At 39.2% G+C, this 27,684-nt stretch overlaps 1 protein-coding gene across 2 annotated transcripts in view; it reads right to left on the reverse strand.

The window, feature by feature from the left end:
* Window positions 1–27,684, reverse strand: part of PLCE1 (phospholipase C epsilon 1) — a 340,325-nt gene that overhangs the window by 71,895 nt on the left and 240,746 nt on the right. For both annotated transcript variants that reach the window (XM_038409060.2, XM_043518170.1), the window contains exons 5-8: window positions 13,213–13,358; window positions 10,199–10,457; window positions 6,132–6,340; window positions 536–1,211 (exon numbers count right to left, since the gene is read on the reverse strand). In XM_038409060.2, the coding sequence (XP_038264988.1) occupies window positions 536–1,211; window positions 6,132–6,340; window positions 10,199–10,457; window positions 13,213–13,358 (1,290 nt within the window). The remainder of the gene's footprint in view (window positions 1–535; window positions 1,212–6,131; window positions 6,341–10,198; window positions 10,458–13,212; window positions 13,359–27,684) is intronic.

A 27,684-nucleotide genomic window follows, 5' to 3' on the forward strand; every position in this document is an offset into this window, starting at 1 on the left:
AGAACACTTCAATCTCTCTGGTCACTCGATTACAGACCTAAAAGTTGCAATTCTTCAACAAAAAAACTTCAAAAACAGACTCCAATGAGAGACTGCTGAATTGGAATTAATTTGCAAACTGGATACAATTAACTTAGGCTTGAATAGAGACTGGGAGTGGATGGGTCATTACACAAAGTAAAACTATTTCCCCATGTTTATTCCACCCCCCACCATTCCTCAGATGTTCTTGTCAACTAATGGAAATGGCCCACCTTGATTATCACTACAAAAGGTTCCCCCTCCAGCTCTCCTGCTGGTAATATCTCACCTTAAGTGATCACTCTCATTACAGTGTGTATAGTAACACCCATTGTTTCATATTCTCTATGTATATAAATCTCCCCACTGTATTTTCCACTGAATGCATCCAATGAAGTGAGCTGTAGCTCACGAAAACTTATGCTCAAATAAATTTGTTAGTCTCTAGGGTGCCACAAATACTCCTTTTCTTTTTGCGAATACAGACTAATACGGCTGCTACTCTGAAACTTACCTGATAAAGGCAGACGTACTGTTTCCGTAGCCACTGCAATCTCTGATCAGGGAATTTCCTCATTTTTCTTACAGCTTTTGTTAATTCCAGCAATCCATCATACAGCATTTTGGCAGTATATTTTGGAGCCACGAAGTGCAGTAACTTATTATCAGTAGTTTGAAGTCCATATAGTAGTGTTACTCCATTCTCTTCAAGGGACATACTACAAAGTTTATTTTGAACACACACAGTGTGCATATCAATGCCAGGGTGACCCATGTACACAGCCTTTGCTGAAAACAAATCCAAGAAACCTTCCACCAGTCCATTCAATCCAGTACTGCCAAGAAACTGAAATTTACCAAGATCAGCAGTGCTACCTAGCACACCGAGTTTTACTTTGGTATTTGCAGGACAAGCTGTGGTGGGTTTTATCCATGTCAAAGTACTATTGTCAGGTTGAAGCTGAAGAAAACAGCGTGCTGAGAGATGCATATCCTGGTCATAATGTATGACAGTTGCCCCTTGTAGCATGAACTGATGGACATCAGCTCTGATTGATAACACATACCAGGGAATGAGTTCTATTCCATGACTGTATGCCTTTTGCTGCTCTTCAGTTGTATTTGTGTCCCACTCTTTTGACTGCTCAGATATGTCACTTTCTGAGTCTGAGAGATCTCCAATTATAAACCTGTATGTGAAGTAAGATACAACCCTTATGTTTTCCAGTATTTGTATATATACTGAATACATAGTGGAACGTCTGATACACGTTTTCATTTACTCTATGCATGTTTAGCTACAATACTATCTTTAAAACCTGTTCTATTATAGTTTAAATTCAGCAGAAGATTAACATCATACTGTTTAGAGGTACAAGGACATCTATGCTTAAAGACTTTGACAGTATTGCATTATATAGTACATAGAATGTACCTTTATACTATTGTAATTTTGGACAAACTAATTAATTAACAGATATTGTTAGGATTGATATCACTGTATTAGAGATAGAGAAAAAATTATGATGACTATTTTTTCAGGTTTCCCTCCCAAACATCACATGTACAAAAATATAAATGCACATTTAAAAAGTTCTTAATAATGAACAACTTTCACAGGGGGTCTAAAAACAAAGTGATTCTAGCTTCTAAATCCAATCCATACAATAGCTTTGGTTGCAGTATGTCCAAATCTCTTTTGTGGATACTGGCAGCACAGTCTAGTGGATTGAAGGCTAATTCCTTTGCAATATTTCTACTCTTCAGAGATTCACACTGTGGCCTTGAGCAAGTTACTTACTCTCTCTGTCTTAGGCTACATCTACATTTAGGAGCTAGAGGTGTGATTTCCAGCTCACTCAGACATACATACACTAGCTCCCATCAAGTTAGCACACTGAAAACAGTAGCGTAGCTGGGGTAGCACAGGCAGGGGGGCAAGCCATTCCAAGTACCATAGGGTTCTGGAGGGTTTGTACTCAGCACGCCTAGCCCATGCCACTACTCGCCCCTATGTGTGCCACCGTGGCTGCATCACGATATTTAGCATGCTAACTCAATGACAGCTAGCAGGAATAGGCATACATGAGATGGGAATCACCCCCCTGCCCCATAGCACAGACATACCCTTAATGTTATCATCTATAAAATAGTGACGACAACAACACATACCTTGCTCAGAAAAGCGTTGTGAGAATTAATTAGTGAATATTTCTATTTTGAACATGTAAAATATTATACAAGTAACACATAATTATCAATCATGTTTGTAGCTACCAATCCAAATACAGTGAATACCTTTACTGTTCTGAGAAACAGCAGCTATGAAGCAGAAAAATCTAAATTAACAAATATGATTTATGAGAACAGAATTCACTTATCCAAAATCTCCTTCCTACAAGAGCTTTTTCTGCCAAATTGAAACATACATGTACTGCAGTACTGAATGTAAAAAGAACAACCATAGGCCAGATCCTCAGCTAGTATAGATTGCTGTTGACTTCAATGCATCTCATCCCATATCTAAACATTAAAGTATTTGTCATGACCACACAAGAATAACTTTTTTCAAAAGGAATAAAGCAGCCAACCCTACAAATATCCTAGAAAATATTTACAGGATTTAACAACAGAGAGAGGACTTGCAAAGAGCAGCCCAGGATAGACAGGGATGGCACAGCCTTGTTCATACCATCTGAAGCAGCCACACAAAAAATGCACAATTAATTTCTGGCAGGAGCTAGCACAAGCAATATAGTTTAGGAAGTGCTAAGAACAAACTTACAGAACTCGGTTTGACTCAGAGGCTTTCTTTGCGTGTGTTGTACTGAGATGCATTAGGAATGAAGGAAACAGATAAAAGGAAATGTTAGAACAGAATGTAGTTTTATGAAGGAAATAGCAAGGGATGCAATATATAAAAAAGAAAATTGTGTGGATTTTCACACTTATTCTAAAGAGAAATTACTGTGCTTTAAAGGTATTGATTCAGACACATATAATATGGCTTGTCTCTCCAAAGTGGGATCAATCATTAAAAGGATTATGTGTCAAAATTTAGAATGTCAGCGTAAGTTAGTTGATTAACAAACCTTGAAAAAGTACATATACTATAACAAGGAGTCCAGTGGCACCTTAAAGACTAAACAGATTTATTTGGGCATAAGCTTTCGTGGGTAAAAAAAAAAACCCAGTTCTTCAGATGTTTTTGTGGATACAGACTAACTCATCTACCCCCCGATACATATACTATAGGCAAGCTTCTATGGGTCAGTACCCACAAATCAAAATTTCTAACGAATGCAATTCTAGTTCTTCCTTTGGAATGGATAGTGAATGTGACTGTCACAGCCATATCACTTTCAAGGACATCAAATTACAAGTAGATCATGTAATTTCCCCTTCTCCAATGACACCCATATTTTATAGATTCCCATTCTTATATACTGTTGTGTATGAAAACATTAAACCACAGGAAAATTAGGGGGAGCTTCTATCTGAATTTATTCTGGTCTACCTTGATTTTGACAATATTTAAGTGTCACAAGTTTGAAATAATTTGAAATATATAAGCATTTTAAATTAGAAAAATAGCTCTATCCTCTCTGTCATGGGAGTTAGATATGAAGGAGATGACACATAATTGTACTTGCGTTGGCAATTTTCTGTCTTCCTACCCAACTTGCTTTATCCCTGAAAAGAGAAAGCCCTAATAAAAATGAATCATTGACATATACTTGGCATGTCAGGAAATTCCTGGTGAATAGCCAAGTCACTGATCACAGAGTGCTAAACATCCTATCAACAGGTAAGAGTGGGAATATTGATAAACATTCCCTGACTTTGTTAGATGCCCCTTATATTCTTCAGCTCAAGCTAAGTTATCTATTTTTGTGGACTCAGAGCCTCAGTTCTATATGTAATTCAGGAAAAATCAATTAAGGTAAGATCTTCATTTTCATTTTGAACTATGACACTGAAGCAAATTATGTGATATTTCCCCCAAACATCAAAATATTACAGTTTCATATATCACCCTTACAAAAATCAAGATTTCTACTACTAAACAGTCTTTAGTTTAAATAAATAACTATAATAAAAATACTTTTTAACTTTACTAAGAAACCAAATATTAACATATACAAAAGAGCATAAGTTAATGACCTCACATACTACATGCAAAATACTACTCCCATCTCACTGGAAAAGCCGTCCGCAGTGCACAATATTTTAAAACAATCCTGCTTTTCCAGCCTCTACACAAAAAGAGAGCAAAATGGTATTGCCTCATCCTCTCTGCTGCAAGCTCCTGTCCCTCCCAGAGTTCTCAGTGTGCACAAGAAGGAGAAAACAGGACAGTGGGGGAAAGGAGACTTCAAGCACTGACTGCTGGCAGCCAAGAGGGCTTGACTACAGAGAGATGAAGTCTTTAGAAAAGCAGACGGGACAGACTGGTACTGCTCAAAGGAGGATGAATTCATTTAATTTCATGTATGTATATAGATATAGAACATATACTCCAAAGCAATGATTAAACATTTACAGGAGAAGTTACCTTCCTGTATAGAGTTTTATCATTACTAGAAGCATTTTACTTTGCTTCAATAAGTGAAATGTTGTTTTCCCAAGTTTCTTTTAAATCTGAGCTGTGAATTAAATACTATTTTTAAAATGTTAGATGTTAGTTAAGAAAAATAATTTCTGGAAGGAAGCACTTAAGTTGTAGGAAATTCTAAAGCCTATGGGCTTTCTACAGCACTCTTCCGCAATCAAGGGATGATATAAACGGACGGTGAAGTAGGACAGCCTTTCTTGGCATCAGCTGCTGCTTCACTGCTCAGAAGGAACTAAGGCCAGATGTTAATAATTCTATTAGAAAACATTATTTCAGGAAACAAAGATTATTTCTTTAAAATGAAATTTACAATTGCATGTAAATGAAATAAATGCAGGAAGCTGGTAGTTCCTTCTCAGATGCTCACTTACTGGATTTTATATATAGGTGGCTGAACCAGTTTGGATACCTCTAAACATGTGGGTATTTTACTCTCTATCATGCGGTTCAGACTACTTTATCTAATACCCCTACAGAGGAAGGGAGCATGTTTCCTGTTAACTATCTGCTACTGTGATATCTTAAATTTATTAGATTCGATTAAAGCTCTTATAACAGTAATACACTTGTCCTTGGGAAAAACTGTGATAGACATAGAACCATCATCTCACCCAACTGCATTTTTCTCCTGTTTCTATGCTGTATAGCTGTGCTTAGTTAGAAATGCACTGTGGGAGACTTATCTCAAATTGGAAGCTAGATACAACACCAATTTCATTCCCCTTTAAAATGTTTTCCTCTTTAAAATCAATAAGAAAGACAACTAGAAAACAAAACACTTTGGAAGATTAAATGATTTAGCAGGCTTTGGACTTATCACTATTCCCATGTGACCAATACTGTACTGTATGCTGGTATGATACTGACTACTACTGGGCCTGTCACTGTACAAGTGGGAACTGGGAATCTGAGGTTGCTAACACCGAGCTTTCCCACGTGTCATAATTAAAGAAACACCAGTGCTAAATAACTGGACTGATCCAATGTGAAAATCTGGTTAATAGCTTTCAAGGATTCTTCCTGAGGTAATTATGAACCTCAAATGAACATATCCTTAAAAAGTAGCAGGCTTACCAACAATAATAAATAATCTTTATATTAACTAGGGCAGAATGCTGTTTTAACACACAGGATATAATGTTCTGAGCTCTGATAACAGAAATGTCATGGTGCTAATTCCTGGCTCAACTGATCAAAATCATAATGTAACTGTGGGTTTCTAAAGCTCTCTAGACAAGATGAAAGGGATTTGCCTGGAAATAATTACATCACAATAGAAGATAAAACTATTGAGAGATTCCAAGCCTCTGAGCATCCTGATATCAAGCATGACTCTGGGAAAAGAGCTGAAATTGGAAGGGGCAAAATTCAAGGATGCTTATATTAAAGTTTCATGTTGTTACCATAACTGAGACTCAGACAACAGCAAATTAAACATGAAAAAATCTTGAAACACAGAAAAATAGCACAGTAAACTATGCAATGTAAAACCTACTGGTATCGGTTTCTATCCTTCAAAGAGTTTTTTCTTGAACTGCCTCCTTCACTAAAATTGTCTTCAACTTCTTCAGATTCCAAACTGCGATTACAACTCCGAATGGTTTGAAAGATACTGTTTGCTGTTGATTCTTTTTCTGTATTATTTAAACCATCTTGGCCTACTCGTTGCAAGAAATTATCTTGCCCATTGTAATCTGAAACAAACTAAAAAACCCCAAATAGTTAATACAATGAACAGTTAGAATAGCACATAGTTAAGTAAACTGACAGAAATATAGTTTAACTTGAGATTTTCAAAGGGGCCTTGGCGTATGAGGCACAGATCACCCCACTGACTTTCAGTGGGAGTTGAACACCTAATTCTGGTCTATTACTAGCACTTCTAGGCATTACAATACTACAAACAAACAAACAAACATTAATTCCTTTAGACTCTGAAAATCTCAGCTTTAATCTCTACACTTGATGGATGATTTGAAAGGAAAAAAAAATAAAAATGGAAAGAACAGTTATTTACCTTACAATGACTGTGATTTTTCAAGATGTAATCAGCGTGGATCCCCCTATAGATACCGCTGTACCACACATGTGCGAGATTGGATTTTTTTTTTAATAGCAATGTCCATTAGGACCATGTATGTGCCCTGTGCCTTCTTGTGCTCCCATAGAAGAGGATAAAGGGTCCAGAAACTGACCCTCTCTCAGTTCCCTTGCAATTTGAAGCTTGTGTTAGCTGAAGACTCTGAAATTGTGGACGAGTGAGGGAAGGTCATGGAATTCACACTGCTAACATCATCTCGAGGAATCACTTTTACTGTAGGGTAACTGTTTTTTTCTTCTTCAGGTATGTGTAAGCCACCACTGTAGGTGACTGTCAAGTAGTAGCCTCTTCAGGATGGTGGGCATGAGGAGAATCAACTGCAACTGTTGAAGACAAACGGGAGTACAGCTCTCCCAAACTTTGCAATAAGTCGAGTGCATAATGCTTGACGAATGTGGCACATTGCAGAACCATGCTGAGGATGCCACTTGAGCTCTGGTAGAATGGTCCCTAAACTGTCAGTGGGAGAGGAACATCAGCCATCTGGTAACACAGTGTGATACATTTTGAAATTTTAGGGATGAAATGGTTTGCCCTTTAGAGTGGCCAGCTATAGACTCATATAGTCGTGGGGACAGTCTGAAAGGTTTGATCCTGTCAATATAGTTTCAAAGAACCCTGGATAAACCAAGGTATGGAGTTTCTTCTCCTCTTGCCTGGAACGTGGCTATGGGAAGAACACAAGTTAGTTCACTGATTGATTCAAATGCATTTCTAAAACCACCATTGGAAGGAATTTTGCATAGTCTCAGGACCACTTTGTCTCTATGAAACCAGGTAGAGAGAGGCTCTGCCATGAGCTGCTGGATCTCACTGACTCTTCTGGTTGAAGTGATGGCAACCAGGAGAGTTTTGGAGAGCAAGATGTTGAATAGATGTTGGAAAGGGACTCTAAGGGGGACTCCATAAACCTATGAAGGACAACACTGAAGTCCCATGGAGGATCTCTAACCAATGAGTGAGCATGCATAAGGCACTTAAGGAATCTGGATACCAACAGATGAGAGAAAATTGAAAGACTGAATTGGTGGATGATATTCTGAAATGCCACCAAATGGATCTTAATTGAAGTAAAATCCCAGAATGTTTTAACTGCAGCAAGTAGACAAGAATCTTCAGTATTGGGACCTGCATTGGGTCCTGGCCATGTTGGGCTCCCTACATCAAGAACCTTTTCCATTTAGAAGAGTAAGTTTTACTTATGGATAGTTTCTTGTCTGATGCCAGAATCTCCTGATTATGCAAGGAGCAGTCCTTTTCCATGATGATCAGCCAGCCAATATCCAGGCCTTCAGCATCAGCAACTTTGGGTTCCGATAGAGTTGACATATATTGACATATATCTTGTACAATAGATCTGGGTGATCTGGAAGTCAGATTGGTGTTGTAGAAAGTCTGCCAGCAAGAACTATTTTGGCCAGTAGTGAGCTAACTACCAAGATGAATCAGGTCCAATTTTGTCTAACTTTGGCAATCAGGCTGGTGATTGCTAGGATTGGTGGGAAGATGTAAAAAAGAGCCCTGATTCCATTGTTGGAGGAAAGTGTCTGGTAAAGGTGGAGAAGTAATATCTGAAAGTGAGCTCTAGAGTGGTTTTGACATGGTTCTCAATCATCTCTTCAAACCTGCTCCCTCCGGGAGAGAGAGAGAAAGATTGATTTGCAATAGAGAAGGGGGAAGAGGGGTGAATAGTGGGGTCCATTAATAATCCATGAATAGTGGGGTCACTTTCTGGATGAATACCCAGGCTGGTAGCTATGAAAGAAAGATGACATTCTTGGTTTCTGACATGGCTGGTACTGGAAGGGTTTGCAGTATGGTACTGGGGCATAAATGTCCAAAGAGCTGAGTGTTGGTCTGGAATCCTTGAGGCAGTGCAGTGCCTCTTCTATTCATGGGCTATTTAAATGCATATCTTCAAAGGGAAAGTCCTCAATTGTAGCCTGGACTTCCCTTGATACTCCGGATGCCTGGACCCACGACACTTGGTGCCTTACGACTGCTGTGGAGACAGATTAAGCAGCTGTATTGGATTCATCCATTGCCACTTGTAGTGCTGTCTTGGCTATCATCTGCCCTTCCTTGATCATGTCTCGGTTCTTCCCTATACACCTGTGGGAGCTGAGATAGGAAGGAAGCCACCCTCTCCCATACCAAAAGTTGTATTTTGCAAACAGCACTAGATTGGTTGTAATGCAGAATTGGAGAGATGCTTTCCTTCCACAAATGTCCAGCTTTTTGGGGTCCTTGTCTCTGAAGTTCTCTGGGTGGATCTAGTCCTCTCCTGGACTGCAGAGACGATGAGCAACCCCAGTGTCAGATGGGCATAAAAGTAATCAAAACCTCTGGGACGGACTTGGTAGTGTTTTTCCAGCCGCTTCCAAGACAGAAAGGAGTGAGGCAGGGATGTGCCCCAAACCCTTCACTGGGTCTAAAATGCCCTCATTGACTGGGAGGGCAATTCTTGTGGGCATGGAGGTGCTGAGGTTGTCAAATTTGTCTTCCTGGAGCACCATCATTTCCATGTCCAATGTGTCCGCTATCCTGGCAGCAACTCCAGGAAAGCCTGGAAGTCATTGACAGCCAGTGTTGGGGCTATGATGGCTGATTCATCCAGGGATGAGGAGAATTCTTTAGGTAGGAAGAGCAGCTGGAGTGTCTCCCTCATTAACTCCACCGTGTCTTTGGAAGGTCCATGCAGTACTACCACCCAGGGCGCTTCAGCAAGCATCAAGAAAAGAGTTCTGAAACCAGAAGCAGGTCAGACAAATTCCCAGTCTGTCTCCCTACCACAGACATTACGAAAGAATTGAGAGACGGTCAGGGCCTCTCCACCCTTTATGTCTTTGCACAAGAGCACAAAGTAGCACACAGCCGCATCCATGGCCCTGCTGGATGTTGCTATTCAAAAGATTCCAGGTTTGCCTGCCTGAGCACCTACCTCAGGATCCACACTAACACATACTCTAAGAATTGCTTCTTTTTGTATATTAAGGGCCTGAAACACTGAGGTTCTGAACTCTTCTTTATCCTTATTCCTATTGAATTAAGTGGAAGTTAAGAGCACTATCTTTCAAAGAAAGTGCTTAGCACCTTCCAGAATGAGGTTCTTTGGCATAAACGTTCATTGTTGATTGCAACTGTAGTTGTAATATATTTGTCATTCCTATTTTTAAACAATCCACTTTAAATTAATTTTAAAAAATGAACACGAGTTGTTATTGTATAACTGGATTGATATCCTTCTATTTGATACCATTGATTACACTTTGGTTTAGAGAAGGCCACAAAAAGTTTCATCAACTGCATTGAACAAAAGGGGTTCAAGCAATTGTCATCTTCAATAACTGTCAAATAATAATTTCACTATCATCTACAATTTGGTAGGGAGCCATTTTCACAGTATACAGGTATGGGCATGTAACCATTTAGAACATCAGTGCCTTCTCTTAATAATTTACCTCTAATGTTTCATCCTGGGAATTATACTGTGGGCAAAGTCTGATGAGGCTTGCTGCTCCATCTAGAACTTCACAAAGCTCCTTTAAAAATACGCCACAGAAAGGAACTACTTTACAGCCTGGAATATTCAGAGCACGATTTACCACTTTCCGATATTCAGAGGATGATTCATGTTGTGCCATAGCATCCTTCAGACTTCGCATGGTTTCAATATCAGACTGATCCATGAACTGCCACATTTTTAAAACTTTTCTAGACCTATTGCAAATAGACAACAGAACATTTGTAAGAAAATAAAAAACCAGTTTACATTAAAGTTCAACACCAGAAGTCGATCTCTTCTATTAAAGAAAATTAGTCTGACTTTTCATTAGCATTATTCAGAAACAGGGGTCAGCACCACCACGTTGCGCAACAGACACTTGACAAAATTACTGGACTTAGTGACAGACATTGGCGGGGGGTGGGAGGTGGCTCCAGGCTGAGGCAGGGGGTTGGGGTGTGGGAAGTGGTATGGGCTCTGGGCTGGGGGTGCGGGTTCCAGGGTGGGGCCAGAAATGAAGGGTTCAGGATGAGGCTCTGGGCTGGAGCAGGGGGTTGGGTATGTGGGGGGGTGATGGCTCCACCTGGGGATGCAGGCTCTGGGGTGGGGCTGGGGGTGAGGTGTTTGGGGTGTAGGAGGATGCTCTGGGCTGAGTCCAAGCTGTTCGGAGGGTGGGAGGGGGAATCAGGGCTGGGCCGGGGAGGCGGGGCCCGGGCAAGTTCAGGCTCCATGCAGCACTTACCTCAAGCAGCTCCCCGAAGCAGTGGCATGTCCCCTTTCTGGCTCATACACGGAGGTGCAGCCAGGCGGCTCTGCACACTGCCCTGTCCGCAGGTGCTGCCCCCACAGCTCCCATTGGCCGTGGTTCCCAGCCATTGGGCTGGGAGCGCAGAGTCAGCGCTGGGAGGTGGGGGACAGAGGCAGTGTGCAGAGCTGCCTGGCCACGCCTCCGCCAGCAACAGCAGGATGGGGAGCCGCTTGCGGGGAGGCTCACTGCCCACCCCGCAAGCGGCTCCCCGTCCCTGCTGTTGCTGACTGAGGCGAGCGCGGCCAGGCAGCTCTGCAGGCATGCAGCATCAGTCTGCAGGCACCGCTCCCCCAGCTCCCATCGACCATGGTTCCCGGCCAATAGGCTGGGAGCTGTGGAGTCAGCATTTGGGTAGGGGGGACAGAGGCAGTGTGCCTGCAGAGCCGCCTGGTGTCCGCCACCAACATCAGTGACGGGGAGCCAATTGCGGGGAGCCGCCCCAGGTGAGCACTCCCACGGATCTCAAAATTTTTACCACAGACACTTGTGTCCATGAACGGACACATTGCCAACCCCTGTAAATGAATGAGACAAATTCAGTTCGGTATTTCTAGTAAAGCTTAGGCTAACAGAACAATTTTTTCCTTTTGAATAACACCACCAAAATGAACGTGCAAAGCTGAGTAATGAGATCTAGATATTGCTAGAGCTACAGCTGGGATTTTCAACAGAGCCTAAGAGAGTTAGGCACAACAGCTTGGGAAGGAAAAGAGGAATCTTTTACATTTATCTTGATATACTATCTTAAAAATAAAGAGTAGTGGGAGAAAATCAGACATAGTTAAAGAAACAATGTCACGATAAAGCTATCTGTACATAACATAACCTGCTGTATTATTAGTAATCCTTTAGATATGCGAGAGTGAAATAATTTTCAAAAATTAGTACATTTTTTGCATTTCCCTCAGACTGGACAATGAAAATAAACTATAAAATAAACAATTTCACTTTTGTTTCTTGTTAGTTTCAGCTTTCCAGCTCTCACGCACTAGCATGTTGCAGCAATGTTTTTGTTGTAGATGCTCAAAGGAATGTTTATATCCAAACAAAAAATGGTTTTAGGATTACACAAGAGAATACATTAGCACTGCTAGAAGCTCCCTCATTCCCAGACGAGCATGTTTGGGCAGAGCCATGGCAATTCCACCCCTCCTCATCTTGCACACCAGCAGTGCTACAGAACAGCTAATTACAAGATATCCCTCTCTCCACTATCTCCTTGTCCATTGCATAAAGCTCTGGTACTACCCTTCTTTTCCTCCCCTTCCCTCATGCAGTGTACTCATAAGAGAGGCATAATTAAACTCTTATTACAGTTTTGACTTCTCCCTGAATCGGCTGGCTTGTTGTAGAACAACCATTCACAGCCTTCTCGGGCTTACATGGCCTGGGAGGCCGTGGATGTGTTCTGCAGGACAAGGCTTCTTGTGTTTGTGAGTGCTTTGAATCTGTTTCATATATTAAAAATGTAAACTAACAGCACAATGAGTGTGCTTATTAAACCACAAAAAGCTGCAGTAAAAACACGAACACAAAATACCAGGAAAGTCAGAGTTAAGAGGCTGGAACTTTAGACTTAACTCTTCCTACTACAGAATAATTCATTATACTGTATAGTCTATATAAAATCATCTACTGTTCTCAGAACCCAGTAGCAGTTAGCGTAGGTAAAATGGAGTGAGCTAAGGAAGGAGCTTTATTTGACATTTCTTTTTTGACCTAAAATCATAACATTACTTTAACATTTATAGTTTCACTACTTTTGTTATTGAAACTCCAACCCTAAAACTATAGTAGTTGTAGTGGGTTACAGATAGTTAAAATAGAACTATTTTTACACTTTTCTTTTCTCATTTAAATCAGCTGTTTGAAAAATGTATGTCCACGTTTTCAATTTAACATATTTAGCATGTACCAGGATAGATGATGTCGTCTCCGGAGCATTCTGAGAAAATGTCTGTCTTTCACCTTGTTTAGTTTTCCCCCAATAATTATGAGAAATTCAAAAGATGAAATGATGTGATTTAGCAACAGGATACTGCTTAACAGAGTGATTGATTCAATGCCCCACATTGTTCTTCAGAGAGGAGTTGGGTTTAACAGAAGCTGTAGTTTAATCTCTATCTCTGAAACTTCCTTATGTAAAAATGAGTTGCCAGTACCTAAGCCCTGCCAAGAATTCCATTACAGCATTGTAGTTTCCCATGTTCCAGCAGCACTTTGCCACATGTACTAAATATGAGAAGACTTCTCGTTTCTCCTCCATAGAACCGGCAGTAAGGATCAACCATGTAACCCAAGAGCTCACCTAATAAAACAAAATGTACAGTACAAGAAATCAGCCATGGCTATGTTATTTGGAACATTCAGACACATTTAATGCAACAGAATTAATATATTTTAATCTTAAATTGTCTCTATCGGGGGGAAAATGAGATTTCACCAAATTATTTATATATATATATATATATATATATATATATATATATATATACACATATATATATATATATATATATATATATACACACACACACACACACACACACACACACACACACACACAATAAAATCACAAATAACATTCACCACATATGATATATATACTGTGTGTATACACATATCCCACATACACATATATGCAAAGTATTTGAATCTCAAAATGCTTTTAAAAGTTATTTATTTTAAACCAAAAATGCTGAACAATAACAGACATTGTATCGTAGACTAGGGCTAAGATTTTCAAAGCTGCCTAAAGGATTTGCAAGACCAATTCCCATTAAAATCAATGGGAACTGGCATCCAAATCTCCTATGTGGCTTTGAAAATTTTAGTCTTAGATAAAATAACCCATTTTGTTCAACTTGGGCAACAGGTCAGAAGCAGCAGTTTATAAATTAGAGAATATTTTTTGCTTGAGTTGATTGAGCTGGCATTTGTATATATTTTTTCTTGATGTGCAAATTTGTTCACTGCAATATACTCTAAATACGTTTAATAACTAGCTACTATAGCTATTTGTTATATTAAGAAATGAAGCAGAAAATATCACTTTCCAAATTTGATCTTATTGTCAAATTCTGTTTGGTAATTAATGTCAGCATCAAAAATCAACTAACTATATGATTCTGGACATACTTAAAATCTGATCAGGCACAGAACTCTGAAAATTTTTAGTTTACTTTTCCACAACATCCACAAAAAATAGATATATTTCACATGGAAACCTAATTTAAACCAACTGTTCCTTTTTACAGTATGATTCCCTAGGGGTTGATTTTTGTCATTGTAGAAATACTTTTAATCATAAAATAATAAATGTGATCTGTTCATTGACATTGAGTTCCATTCTTCTTTTGGTCTTGAACGATTTATGTGTCTATAGCCATTAGCAGAGTGATGAGAGCTTCACATAACATTTGAGACTCCTAGCTTCCCCCAAAGAAAGAAATCTGTATTAAAATGTCCTACTGATATATTTCAAGACACAAACCAGACATGTGAAATTAACTGAAAATTTGTTGAATTCAAAACAAAATTATGAAAACACATAGGGGTTATATACATCACACTATATTTTCCTGAGCCTATACAGATACAATATTCTCAATTCCTCATTCTGGGTCATGAGAACAGCAAATACAGTAAGAGCAAGAACAAGATTATTCTCTTGCTTTTCAATCTTTCTGATGCCCAATTTAATCAAGCGCAACGAAGACAAGTTCCACTGTTTTCTTAATTTGAAATATATTAACATACTATATTATTAATGAAAGACTGTGTTTAAGTAATATTAGGGTTGATAGAAACCAGCAAAATTCAGGAAATCCAAAGTTATAGCTTTGCCCTAAATTCAATTGTGAAAGAAAAGAGAAAGAAAAAGAAAGAAAGAAAGCCAACTAGCTTTGTTATTGGTCTGTGTCACATTTTCAGCATTATTCAAATGTATTTTTACATTTAAGTTTCTTTCTTTAAATAAATTAATAAGGGGCAAGTAAGTCAATGAGGTGCAACATTTTTTCCTACATATTGCCAATGTTTTAAAACTGCATCTAATGGCTTGTCTATGCAGTGCATTAGTCCACAACAGAGATGTATAAACTCCAATGCATACTAGCACGTTGTGCGCTAACTGGTCCATGTGGACCCCTGCTGGCATACAGTAAAAGTTCCCTGTGAATGTTAATGTACTCCCATTTCAAACAGTACTACATTAACATGCACTAGGGAACTTTTAGTGTGTGTCAGTCAGGTCCCACATGGGTAAGTTAGTGAATGACACATTAGTGTGCACAAGAATCTACACCCCTCTGGTGCAGGCTAATGCATGTTTTAGAGAAGCCCTAAATTACTCAAGAGGCAGAAACAGTTCTGTATTTCAAATAAATTCTGTATTTCAAATAAACACATTCAAGTAAATATATTTTCAAAATGGGCTATACACTGAAGGTGAAATGCTGTGCTAAAAGATAGGGGTGGCCAACCTGTGGCTCCAGAGCTGCATGTAGCTCTTCAGGGGTTAATATGTGGCTCCTTACCTAGGTACTGATTCCGGGGCTGGAGTTATAGATGCTAACTTCCAGTGTGCTGGGGGTTGCTCACTGCTCAACCCCCTGCTCTGTCCCAAGTCCTGCCCTCACTCCATCCCTTCCCCGCAGGCCCCTGCCCCTTTCCCTGAGCCTGCCATGCCCTCACTCCTTCCCCCTCCCGCCCATAGCCTGCTATACACGTGAAACAGCTGACTGTGGTGGATGGGGGGAGTAGGCGTTGATTGGTGGGGGCTGCTGGGAGGGACTGGGGAGCGGATGGGGGGCTGCTGACATATTACTGTGGCTCTTTGGCAACGTATATTGGTAAATTCTGGCTCCTTCTCAGGCTCAGGTTGGCCACCCCTGCTCTAAGAGGTGCAGAATAGAACTCGCAGATGGAGAGAGGGCTAAGATAGTTTTAAACCACACCTGATTCTGGACTGCTCCGGGGCTGCATAGTTTAGACAGTCCCTGAAGGCTATCTAATTTACAACAGGCTTTTCTGCCTAAGAGCAGCAGCACTGCCCAGAATCTCCACAGCGCTAGGTGCTGCTGCTCTGCTCTTGGAACACTCTTCCTGCCACAAGCCCCATCCACAGCTTGCCTCTGACATCAGATTTCTTCCACAATTCCTGTGCATGGGGAATTATCTCCCAGCTGGATCTGAAACTGTTAGTATCTAATTACACCACTGGTGTCCTTTTACCCAGAGTAATCAGGGGTGAGATTCTCACCTACTGCATGTATTTATAAAAATGCTACAAGATTAAGGCCTCAATTTTCCTCTTTGGGGAAAAAAAGAAAAGGAAAATTTGAATTAATAAAAGTTTGTGCATTTTTGTGTACTATATGAACGGCACAACTGCTGATGTATACTGATGTTTGCTATTAATTATCACTATTGTCTAGTATATTTCTGTAGTGCAGATCTTATAGGTATCTAGACCCATAATCCAAACCTTTATGGACTTTTACATATTAGACTTATTTATGCACATAGGGCCTGATCCAAAGACCGCTGAAGTCAATGGAAAAACTTCTATTGACTTCAGTGGGCTGTGGATCAGGCCCATTGTTTTGTCTAACCAGTGCCTCTTTCTAGCAGTTCAATCTGAAATGGGTGTTCTAATTATTCTTTAACCAGACGAAACAGACCTGAATAGTAATGAAGTCATTACATGAAATAAACAATGCGTGAGCAATACTGCAAATAGTATAGCTAATATTTGTTTGACCATAAAGCAAAATGTACAATATGAATGCCCCAATTTCATATCCTGTTGCAATTATAAATTTTGTATAGTACCTAATATGTATTGCAAAATTATGTAACTAGAGTTGCAACATTTCATGGTGCATCCTGTAGTAAGTAATTTAATAAAGTGTAAAGCATATGACCAGTTAGAATTTTGGCTGTGAGAAGGCATCTGGATCACCTCAGTTGCTAAACTGAAGTGCAACGTCCTTCATTTCACTGAGATACGTGCCACACTGTCCTTTCCATAATATGCCACAATCTTTGTTCAGATTATTTAAAAGCAATATCCATTCAATTCTCTTCTTTCATTAACTGTTTAAAAACACAATGTAACAAACAAACAAACAAATAAGAATAGGAAAATCTGTCTTTGCTTATCTGATAATTTCCTTCCTCTGAGTAATAAGGCACATAGATTTGTTAGAATGGATACTTCATTGTGTTTACATCTTGGAGGCAAAACCAGAACTTGTTAGTCACTGGCAGCTGGGGAATGTCTCATCTCCTGAAGTTCCCTGCACCTGAGATAACTTCCACATGGCCAGGCTAATTCACATTTACTTTCCTAAGTTACAGATTGTGTTAAATATAGTTTGAGGAAAAGCACAGAGGAAATTTCTCCAACTGCAGAGCATGATAAATTCTATCTAATGATAAAAAACCTAAATCCTTTAATATCAATTTCCATCTCTATTCTGAATGATCCATTTGTTTCCAAGTGACTTGGATCTGTGGACCTTATTACTTGAAAAAAGGAAATTTTCAAGTAAGCATGGACAAATTTTCCTATTCTTTGTACAAAGGCCCACAAATCTGTTACAATGTGATTTTCATGGTAGTGTGACTCTAAGGTAGAAGCAGGATCATCTTTTAAATGTTGACACATCCAAAATGAGATAGATTTTATAAACTCTATCTCCTCCAACTTCTCCTGGGCAGTAAGGCACAGAGAAAACTTTTGCCAAAAGACAGGAAATGACAATGACTAAGTTAGGTGACCAATGTGCAGAATCTGATGAACCTATGTACTGATGGCCATTTGGCTGTCTAGAAGATCTCAATACAGGATTATCTGCACTCCTAAAGACTGGACTTTGATGCTTAACTGAAGAAGGAATATATCTTGAATTTACTTAGGGAATGAATGCTATGACAGTTGAGAGGACTACCTGTCTGAATTAAAGGTACAATATTGAATCTCATTAGAAGAAGCTCCTTAAAAATTCATCTGATTGGCGATAATAGCCATTAGGAGGCTCACCCTAATGGATAGCAAGTATAATGGCACCTCCTGCAGGGGTTCAATCTGGGTAGTATTGTAAGGAGCAAAATGACTTCTAAAGTCATACTCTATGGCCTTGTGAGATTGGAATAAAGTTTATGCTCTAAGGAGCATTTAATGTTGGGATGTGTACAAAAGTTTATCGTCTTGGACAGGCTGAGAATATACTACACAGACCTGACCTTTTTTCTTCGACACTTATACATGCACAATAAAGCCCTCCTGGAGGAACTCAAGGCTATGTTTCACCGATTTAACATGGTAATTAAATTATTTTGTACTGTCCCATAGAATAATTTCCATTTGTTGACTTCTCCTTTGGGACCCATGTGAATAAGAATCGCTTCATAAAAATATTCATTTTAAATGTTTCTGGTCCCAGGTGGAATATTTTTTATTTTATTTTATATCAGACTTCCTCTATGAGATACAGACATCTGAAGATCCAATCAGTCCTGAAAACCATAGTCTCTTCATCCTGCATAGCATAACCTGGGTAACTGTTGTTCTTGCGTTCTTATATTTTGTATTGTCCTGCAGAGCAGGACATATAGCAGGGATCTTGCCCAGGTTTGAGAAAGGTCATTCACTGCTTCACATTCTCGGTCCTGCCATGTAGAAAAACCACAGGGCACCTTATTTATGTTTCCATATGCAAAGAAGTCAATCACCAATCCTCCAAATTGATTTATAAGGAGGGATATATTTCTAGGTGAAGGAGCCACATTGCTAATCTGACTTCTGCCATATAAATTTTGGTGTTCTTCTCTATCTTGTCAGGCAGTACATATAGAGAAAGGAAACTCTGCTCCGAGACTCACTCTCTCTAGGGTAGGGCTAGTTATGTTCTTCCCAGTTATTATGAAAATGGTATTTGACACATTAACTGCCATGACTAGAACAAGTCTTATCTATTGAAGGAAAAGTGCTCCAAGATCTCAATGAATCATTGTGTTCCAGCTCATGGATGTTGCAGTCTTTCTTTCTGGTACACAATCCCCGAACTGAATTGGGAAAATCCCTTAAAATAAAAAACAAAACAAAACCAAATCTGATTTTCTGCATTCACCATTTGTGGGAGCAGAGAATATAAAATGAGAGACAGATCGTTGCCAAAAGGATGAGATATGGTGATATGTGAAGGGAATACCTGGAATTATTAGATAGGTATCATATGAATTCTGGATCACTGAATCATACCCGTGTACAAGATCAGAATTCCCAATGGGTTCCAGTAAAAATTGGATTTTTGTTTCTGTGACATCACATTTTACATTATGGTTATCTTCAACTTCTAGTAACATTCTTCTGGGAGAAGATCTTGTACCTGATAATATTCATTCACAGCCCAGGCATATGATTCATTTCCTTGGCACCATGTATTTGTCCTGATACACCAGGAACCATATCACTCTGTACATTTGCTTCAGCTCTCTCTCTGAACAAAAGAACCCTAATCAGAAAAATAATCTCGGAAGAGAAGTGAATATTCTTCTTCCCTAAAGTCAATGTTATTGCTACCATGATGCCAGAGAGAGACCTTGGGAACACATGAAAGATCAAATGTTATGATCAAAGTTAGGGGGGAAAAAAAGGCTGCCATCCATCTGCAAAACATAAAAATTGTCTGAGGATGGTAAAATGGGAATGCTTTGAAGATAAGCCTCCTTTAGGAACTTATTTAGATGTTTCAGACAGGGCTCTGCTCTGTTTTTCCTAATTCTCTGAGGCTAGAAAGCTGATGGGAAGTGCATTGTAATACTCTAGTCTGAAGTATATGATGGATGATTTCATTCATGCTGTGGCCTCTGCACTGGTTGCTGAGACTGGGAATTAGACAAAACTATTTCTCCGTTTCTTGCACAGTTCCTTAAGATACCTATGCTGGACAATGTCCAGTGACCTCATCTGATCAAAGCTCTTTTGCTCCAAAATTAAAGAGGCTGGAACAAATCAGGGTTCTAATTCCAGACACAGGTGTTGGGAGACCAACAGATAGCTCTGAGACAATACGGGGCAGTTACTCATTCCGCCCTTGGTCTAGCTACTACTTGCAAAGAGGTATTTTCTCCTGTTGTACTTCAGAGACTACTTCAATTTGCCATATAATCTGTATTCCTTTCAGTAGTGTCTGGCAGGAGCCAGGATTATAAATTGACTTTTCTGATTGCTGTGAATAGCCTCAGTTCCCCATACAGCTTCCTATTGTATCACTAAGAGAGCTTGGGAACCAATTTGTCCAAGCATCTTTCCTAAGAACCAAAGCCCCATATATGTGCATGCAACAGATTTGAATTCTACTTTTTAAAAATATATATATATTACTATTTGAGTCTCCAACTCTAATTTGGACTGTCAGGCTTCCACCCCTTGCAATTGTTTTTGTAAGGTGTGTGTATGCACACCTGAAGGAATCAGCATATGTCTATGCACAGGTCTTTTCTGCATTAATAAACCCTGCTGCATTCCATGAAGTTGAGGAGGGGAACGAAGTGCTGAGGATTATTTCCCATACTGCACTTTGTAAAGATGATATGGGGAACTAAGTATTGAGGATTATCTGTCCTGTTGCACTCCATGAATGGGAGCTGGGGAAACGGCACTGATTTTACTATTCATTTATTTCCCTTTTGGGATTTTGTCCCCATAATCCTGCTTCAGACACACAAGTGAACTTGAGCTCACAGATTGCTCTGGAAATATTGAAGTGGCTAGTGATCCCCCTGTCCTCGTGGAAGCTGGGTTTGTGTGTCTCCCCTTCTCCACATGGACCCCTTCTCGGTCTCTCAAGGAAGGTACTGGCTCAAGGATGGGCTCCCCAGATGTTCTACCTGTCTCTACTGTCTGGGATCCATATGGGCCAGATAGGTCTATCTTTCTCATGGAGGCCTCAGCCTGGGATATGCACAGCAAAGCAATCCCTGAGAGGGAGGCCCTGTTATAGAGGTGGCAGCAGAAGAAGGGAGCTTGGCCCAAAGGCTCCTTACTGCACTCTCTGGTGTGAAATTTATGCCCAAATAAATGTGAGTTAAGCACCTAAATAACTTTAAAAATCTGGCCCTAGGTTTTTCTGGGAATGCATCACGCTGAACTTTGGAACTCTGAATTAGCTGAAATGTGTATAAAATCACATGTAGTCTGACAGCTAGCCATTCATTAACTGCACCTCAGAGGAGGCTCAGATATGTTATTAATTAAAATGTGTATGAAATCAATAAGGCTCATGAAATGCACTCCTGAAATGTTTCAGCATGATAGCTGTGTTTGTATCAGCAAAAACAACGAGGAGTACTTGTGGCACCTTAGAGACTAACAAATATATTTGGGCATACATTTTCGTAGGCTAAAACCCACTTCATCAGATGCACGAAGTGGAAAAAAACAGCAAGCAGGTATATATACACAGTACATGAAAAGATGGGAGTTGCCTCACCAAGTCAGTGCTGATGAGACAATTCAATTAAAGTGGAAGTGGCTATTCTCAACAGTAGAACACAAAGGGAGGAAAAATCACTTTTGTAGTGATAATCAGGCCAATCTAAACAGGGTGGCCCATTTCAAACAATTGACAAAAAGGTGTGAGTAACAGTAGGAGGAAATTAGTATGGGGAAATTAGTTTTTGTAGTGACCCATCCACTCCCAGTCTTTATTCAGGCCAAAGTTAATTGTATCCAGTTTGCAAATTAATTCCAGTTCTGCAGTTTCCCATTGGAGTCTGTTTTTGAAGTTTTTTTTGGTTGAAGAATTGCCACTTAAGTCTGTTATTGAGTGTCCAGGGATATTGAAGTGTTCTCTGACTGGTTTTTGAATGTTATAATTCTTGATGTCTGATTTGCGTCCATTTATTCTTTCGTATAGAGACTGTCCGGTTTGGCCAATGTACATGGCAGAGGAGCAATGCTGGCACATGATGGCATATATCACATTGGTATATGTGCAGGTGAACGAGCCCCTGATGGTGTGGCTGATGTGGTTAGGTCCTATGATGGATATTGCAGGGATAGGTTCCTTGGTTAGTGTTTTTGTTCTGTGGTGCGTAGTTGCTGGTGACTATTTGCTTCAGTTTGGGGGGCTGTCTGTAAGCGAGGACTGGCCTGTCTCCCAAGGTCTGTGAGAGTGACAGATCGTCCTTCAGGACAGGTTGTAGATCCTTGATGATGCGCTGGAGAGGTTTTAGTTGGGGGCTGAAAGTGACTGCTAGTGGCATTCTGTTACTTCCTTTGTTGGGCCGGGCCTGTCCTGTAATAGGTGACTTCTGGGTAGCCTTCTGGCTCTGTCAATCTGTTTCTTCACTTCCCCAGGTGGGTACTGTAGTTTTAAGAAAGCTTGATAGAGATCGTGTAGGTGTTTGTCTCTGGCTGAGGGATTGGAGCAAATGCGGTTGTATCTTAGAGCTTGGCTGTAGACAATGGATTGTGTGATGTGCTCTAAGATACAACCACATTTGCTCCAAACCCTCAGCCAGAGACAAACACCTACAGACCTCATTAGCACTACAAAAGTGTTTTTTCCTCCCTTGGTATTCTACTGTTGAGAATAGCCCACTGACTTCCACTTTAATTGAATTGTCTCGTGAGCACTGACCCCACACTTGGTAAGGCAACTCCCATCTTTTCATGTACTGTGTATATATACACCTGCCTCCTCTTTTTTTTTTCCTTCACTCCATGCATCTGATGAAGTGAGTTTTAGCCCACGAAAGCTTATCGCCAAATAAATTTGTTAGTCTCTAAGATGCCACAAGTACTCCTAGTTGTTTTTACTCCTGAAATGTGCATTTTAGACAGAAATATGTGAACTAAGTGTATAGAACTAATCCCTCCCAATTTGGATCAAATCATACACCCCATTTAGGAGATCTTAAAGCATAAGTATGTTAACCACACATAACTTGCCTAATGTATCTTTGGAGGTTGCAAAATCTGTGGCACTTGTATTAGCCCTCAAACATGCACAAGTTATTCCACTGTTGATAATACACATGCCTAAGATCAGAATCAAGCTCTTATGGTTCAACAAGGGTACTCAGTGCTAACTAACACTGAGACTTCTTCCCCCAGGTTCCTGTGTCAGTCACGGGTTTAGGTTCAGGGCACATGGCCCTCCATATACACGTCTTGCATATGATCTCAATTTTATTTCCTCTCACACATAGTTCTGCTTATATAACCCTCCTTATAATACCCCTTCTCCCCACAACAGGAATCACCATACCAACTCTATAATTAGATTTTCACTGCACTGATTAGTTGAAAAAGGATGAGAAAACGTATGTTTGCTGGATCACTATAATAATGACAGCTAGATACACGCAAGTCATAAATTGAAACACAAGCCACTCAAGTTGATTATTAGCACTGCCCCTTTCATTCAGGTGGGTAGAAATTAATGGGTCCCTCGATATCTCTCCACACAAATTAAATATGAGGTTATAATTATACAAAATGAAACCAAATAGATAATTAGTTAAGATATACATAATATTTTCACATGGCTTTGCATTACAGCTTTGCGCCAAATTTTAGCCATACCGGAAACAATACAAAGCCTCAGCTGGAATTTTTCACAGTTACAAGAGCCCTCTTTAAATTTGACTCTGAGCACAACAGAATCTTTCTCAGTTGTCCGGGCAATTTAAATAGTAGCTTAGCAATGAACTAAAGAACTGCAGCACACAAAGAGCAATACGGTTTGGGTTTCTTTGAAACTTTAATTGTTTGTGCTATAAGCTGAACAAAGGTTTGTGTGGTAACCGTAAGATTATCTCTTGTTTTAGTATTTTCTACATTTATTTTAAATGTTATCATTTTGACCAATAAATAGATTTTTATTGGATGATTTTAAATTACACTAAAATCTCCTTGTTTTTTCAAATACTTTTTATTTGGTTGTTATGCTTATCTTGCTTTGATGATGTTGCTTTCCTTATATATATGTTTATTTTTCAAATAGTTTTAAAGTTTAATATTATTTAGAAAGGCAAAATTATGTCAGTATTTGACCAAAAATATACTGTGAATTTTTGAAGTCAATGAGAATCATTCAGTGTTTCACCTTTTTTAAGCCAAAGTTTCTGCAACAGTTTTATAGACAAATTTGGTGAAGCCAGTAATAAATCTATCATGGAACATGATTTGGTAACTAAAGACCCTTATTTACAATGAACAAATCTGCCCATTTTCAAGACTTGAAATTGCAGGACTGCCCTGGTGATTATAACTCCAATTTTCTCAATTCCCTTTGTATTTTTTTTTAAAAAGATATGTAAATAAAGAGTTCAAAAAACTCCTGTTACTAGATTCACAAAGAAAACATTTAAATCAGAGCTATGGTTGAGACTATGTTACCTTTCTGAAAAAAATAAGGTGTTCTATTACTTAGAAAACAAGACAATCTCCCCCACCCTGCCCCCCCACTACTCCCCTCCCTTTCCTCAAAACCCACAAGTCTATATAATTGGCAATTTTTCATTTCTGATTCCACTAATAACACAACTCCTACATTCCTGACAACCTCCACTACTGTGTAAAGGCATTTTTGGAAGCTGTCTGGATGATTTAAGGGCAGATCTATATATCCTTATGATGTGAACTCTGCACTGGAAAGGGCTCCCAATTTTAACTATCAACAAGTGGTACACAGCTGATAGACAGCTGCCTTCACTGATATAATACAAAGAATTGAGCAAACACATGAAAAGGAGATGCACATGGAATGTCTTGACCCTCTCTGGGGCTCTCAGGTTAAGTCTCATATCATAAATATAAAGGGAAGGGTAAACACCTTTAAAATCCCTCCTGGCCAGAGGAAAAACCCTTTTACCTGTAAAGGGTTAAGAAGCTAGGATAACCTCGCTGGCACCTGACCAAAATGACCAATGAAGAGACAAGATACTTTCAAAGCTGGGGGGGATAGGGGGAGGGACAAAGGTTCTCTAGATCTGTGTGAGGCTTTTGCCGGGAACAGAAAAGGAATGGAGTCTTAGAACTTAGTAAGTAATCTAGCTAGATATGAGTTAGATTCTCTTTTTGTTTAAATGGCTGATAAAATAAGTTGTGCTGAATGGAATGTATATTCCTGTTTTTGTGTCTTTTTGTAACTTAAGGTTTTGCCTAGAGGGGTTCTCTATGTTTTGAATCTGATTTCCTTGTAAGGTATTTACCATCCTGATTTTACAGAGGTGATTCTTTTACTTTTTCTTCAATTAAAATTCTTCTTTTAAAAACCTGATTGCTTTTTCATTGTTCTTAAATCAGGTTCTTAAAAGAAGAATTTTAATTGAAGAAAAAGTAAAAGAATCACCTCTGTAAAATCAGGATGGTAAATACATTACAGGGTAATCAGATTCAAAACAGAGAATCCCTATGGAGCAACGTCACCTTTCCTTAACTTTTTATTTGATCATTTGTACATCAAATTACAAACGTGTAAAGAATTTTTTTAAAAAAACTCAACACATAAGCAGATGATCATGGCAAACAGAGATGAATAAGTTTCATGACTGAGAAAATGAGTGCCTGTATGAGAAATAGTGTGTCAGCTAGTGAGCATGTGCACGAGTAATAACTGGAAAAATGTCCAGTGTTTAGGACACTAACACAGGAGTTAGGAAACCTGTGTTCAATTCCCTGCTCTGTCACAGACTGTGTGACCTCTAGTTGATCACTTCATCTCTTAGTTCCCTCTCTATAAAATGGAATTATAAAAAGGTGCTTCACAGGTGCCTTTATATGAAAGTTGACCCAAATCTGCCTGACACATGGGTAACTGGGTAGAGGGAAAGTGTGTGTGGGGTAATTATTGAGTGGGAAGGGCATGCATATCCTTTCCCCTCTAGCTTACCTGGAAAGGACTCAGGCAATTGGGACCTACTATTTTGATTACCTTGCTTTTTGTTTGGAATCCTGTGTGAATCAATAAAAGACAAAAGGAATTGAAACTGCCACTGGGGAGAGCATTAATTCATTCCCCTCATCTTGTGATTCTGCTCACTGAGCTACAGCAGATATCAATACTGTACTCACTTTTCCCTATCTCACACAGGTGTTGTGAAGATACATACACAAAAGTCTTTGAGGCACTCAGATATTTTGATACTGGGGGCATAATAAGTACCCGTTATAGCTGAATGGCGATGTCCTACTCAACTCCAAAAAGGATATCAAATTGGTCTCCAATATTAAGAAGTTATTAGATCAAATTATTTTTCTTTCAACTGACATATGACAAGATTTTTCCTATATGAAGAATTAAAAGGTAGATATATATGAACCTAACACAGAGACATCAGTAAAAGACATGTTCATTTTTGCCTGAAAGTGAATGTACTGGCACCTGAAGAAAGGAAATATTTTGCAAGACCATGAAATCAGAAGAATTCTCCAAAAATGTATGCAATAGTTCAACATGATTAATATAAGCATGATATAGTTATACAGCTACTACAATTTTTCAAATTTAAATAAATTAAATTTTCATTCAATTTCATAGCCAGAGTGAACATACATTTAAAAAGAATATCACAAATACCTACCTCCTAATAATACACTTCATCTCTGATTTATCTGAACAACAATGAAAATTACAACAATTCATGGAGTCAGAGCCATTCATTGGTGAGAAAACTGAAATGCAGAGTACATGAATCTGCCTGCCACATATGGGAACATTTGGTACCTGAAGAAATTCTTATATATTATTTGCAGTAGAGTAAAATCTAGAGGCCCCAAGGAACTGCACTGTTCTAAGCAATACATATAGTACAAGTGTCCATGCCCCAAAGAGCTTGCACTTTAAACGGATGAAGGCACAGAAAGAGATGAAGTGGCTTGCTCAAGGTCATACAGCAGGTCTACTGGCAGAACTAGGAATAGAACCTAATTCTTCTCATTCCCAGTTCATCACCCTGTCCACTGATCCTAAAATACTTGCAAGATTTCTTCAGCAGTTCAATGTCTCTGTGGGGCATGTTTCAAAGAGTGATGATCTGAGCTACACATTAAAACCCTAGGCATGTAAAATAAGAATCTTCATCAAGATAGCATATACTATATAGTGACGAGAGAAAAAATTCATTCCACTATTTGAAAAGTAGGATTCATAGTACACAGAATGAAAGAAAGTCATTCTTCACATCCAGCAACTGCAATTTTATCGCTTCTCTCTGAAGTCAAAATACTGCTAAGAGAAAGTTGATGGATCAGATTCACTAATATGCTTAGGCTCTTTCATACAATTCCAGTGAGATATAGTTGAACCTCAGAGTTACAAATACCAGAGTTACAAACTGACTGGCCAAACACACACCTCATTTGGAACCGGAAGTATGTAATCAGGCAGCAGAGAGGGTAAAAAAGTAAATACAGTTCAGTACTGTGTTAAATGTAAACTATGTAAAGGGGGGGGGGAGTTTAAAAAAAGATTTGACAAGTTAAGGAAAATGTTTCGGTGCTTGTTTCATTTAAATTAAGATGGTTAAAAGCAGCATTTTTCTTCTGCAGAGTGAAGTTTCCAAGCTGTATTAAGTCAATGTTCAGTTGTAAACTTTTGAAAGAACCATAACGT

This window comes from Dermochelys coriacea, chromosome 7 (genome assembly GCF_009764565.3).
Source record: "Dermochelys coriacea isolate rDerCor1 chromosome 7, rDerCor1.pri.v4, whole genome shotgun sequence".
Lineage (NCBI taxonomy): Eukaryota > Metazoa > Chordata > Testudines > Dermochelyidae > Dermochelys > Dermochelys coriacea.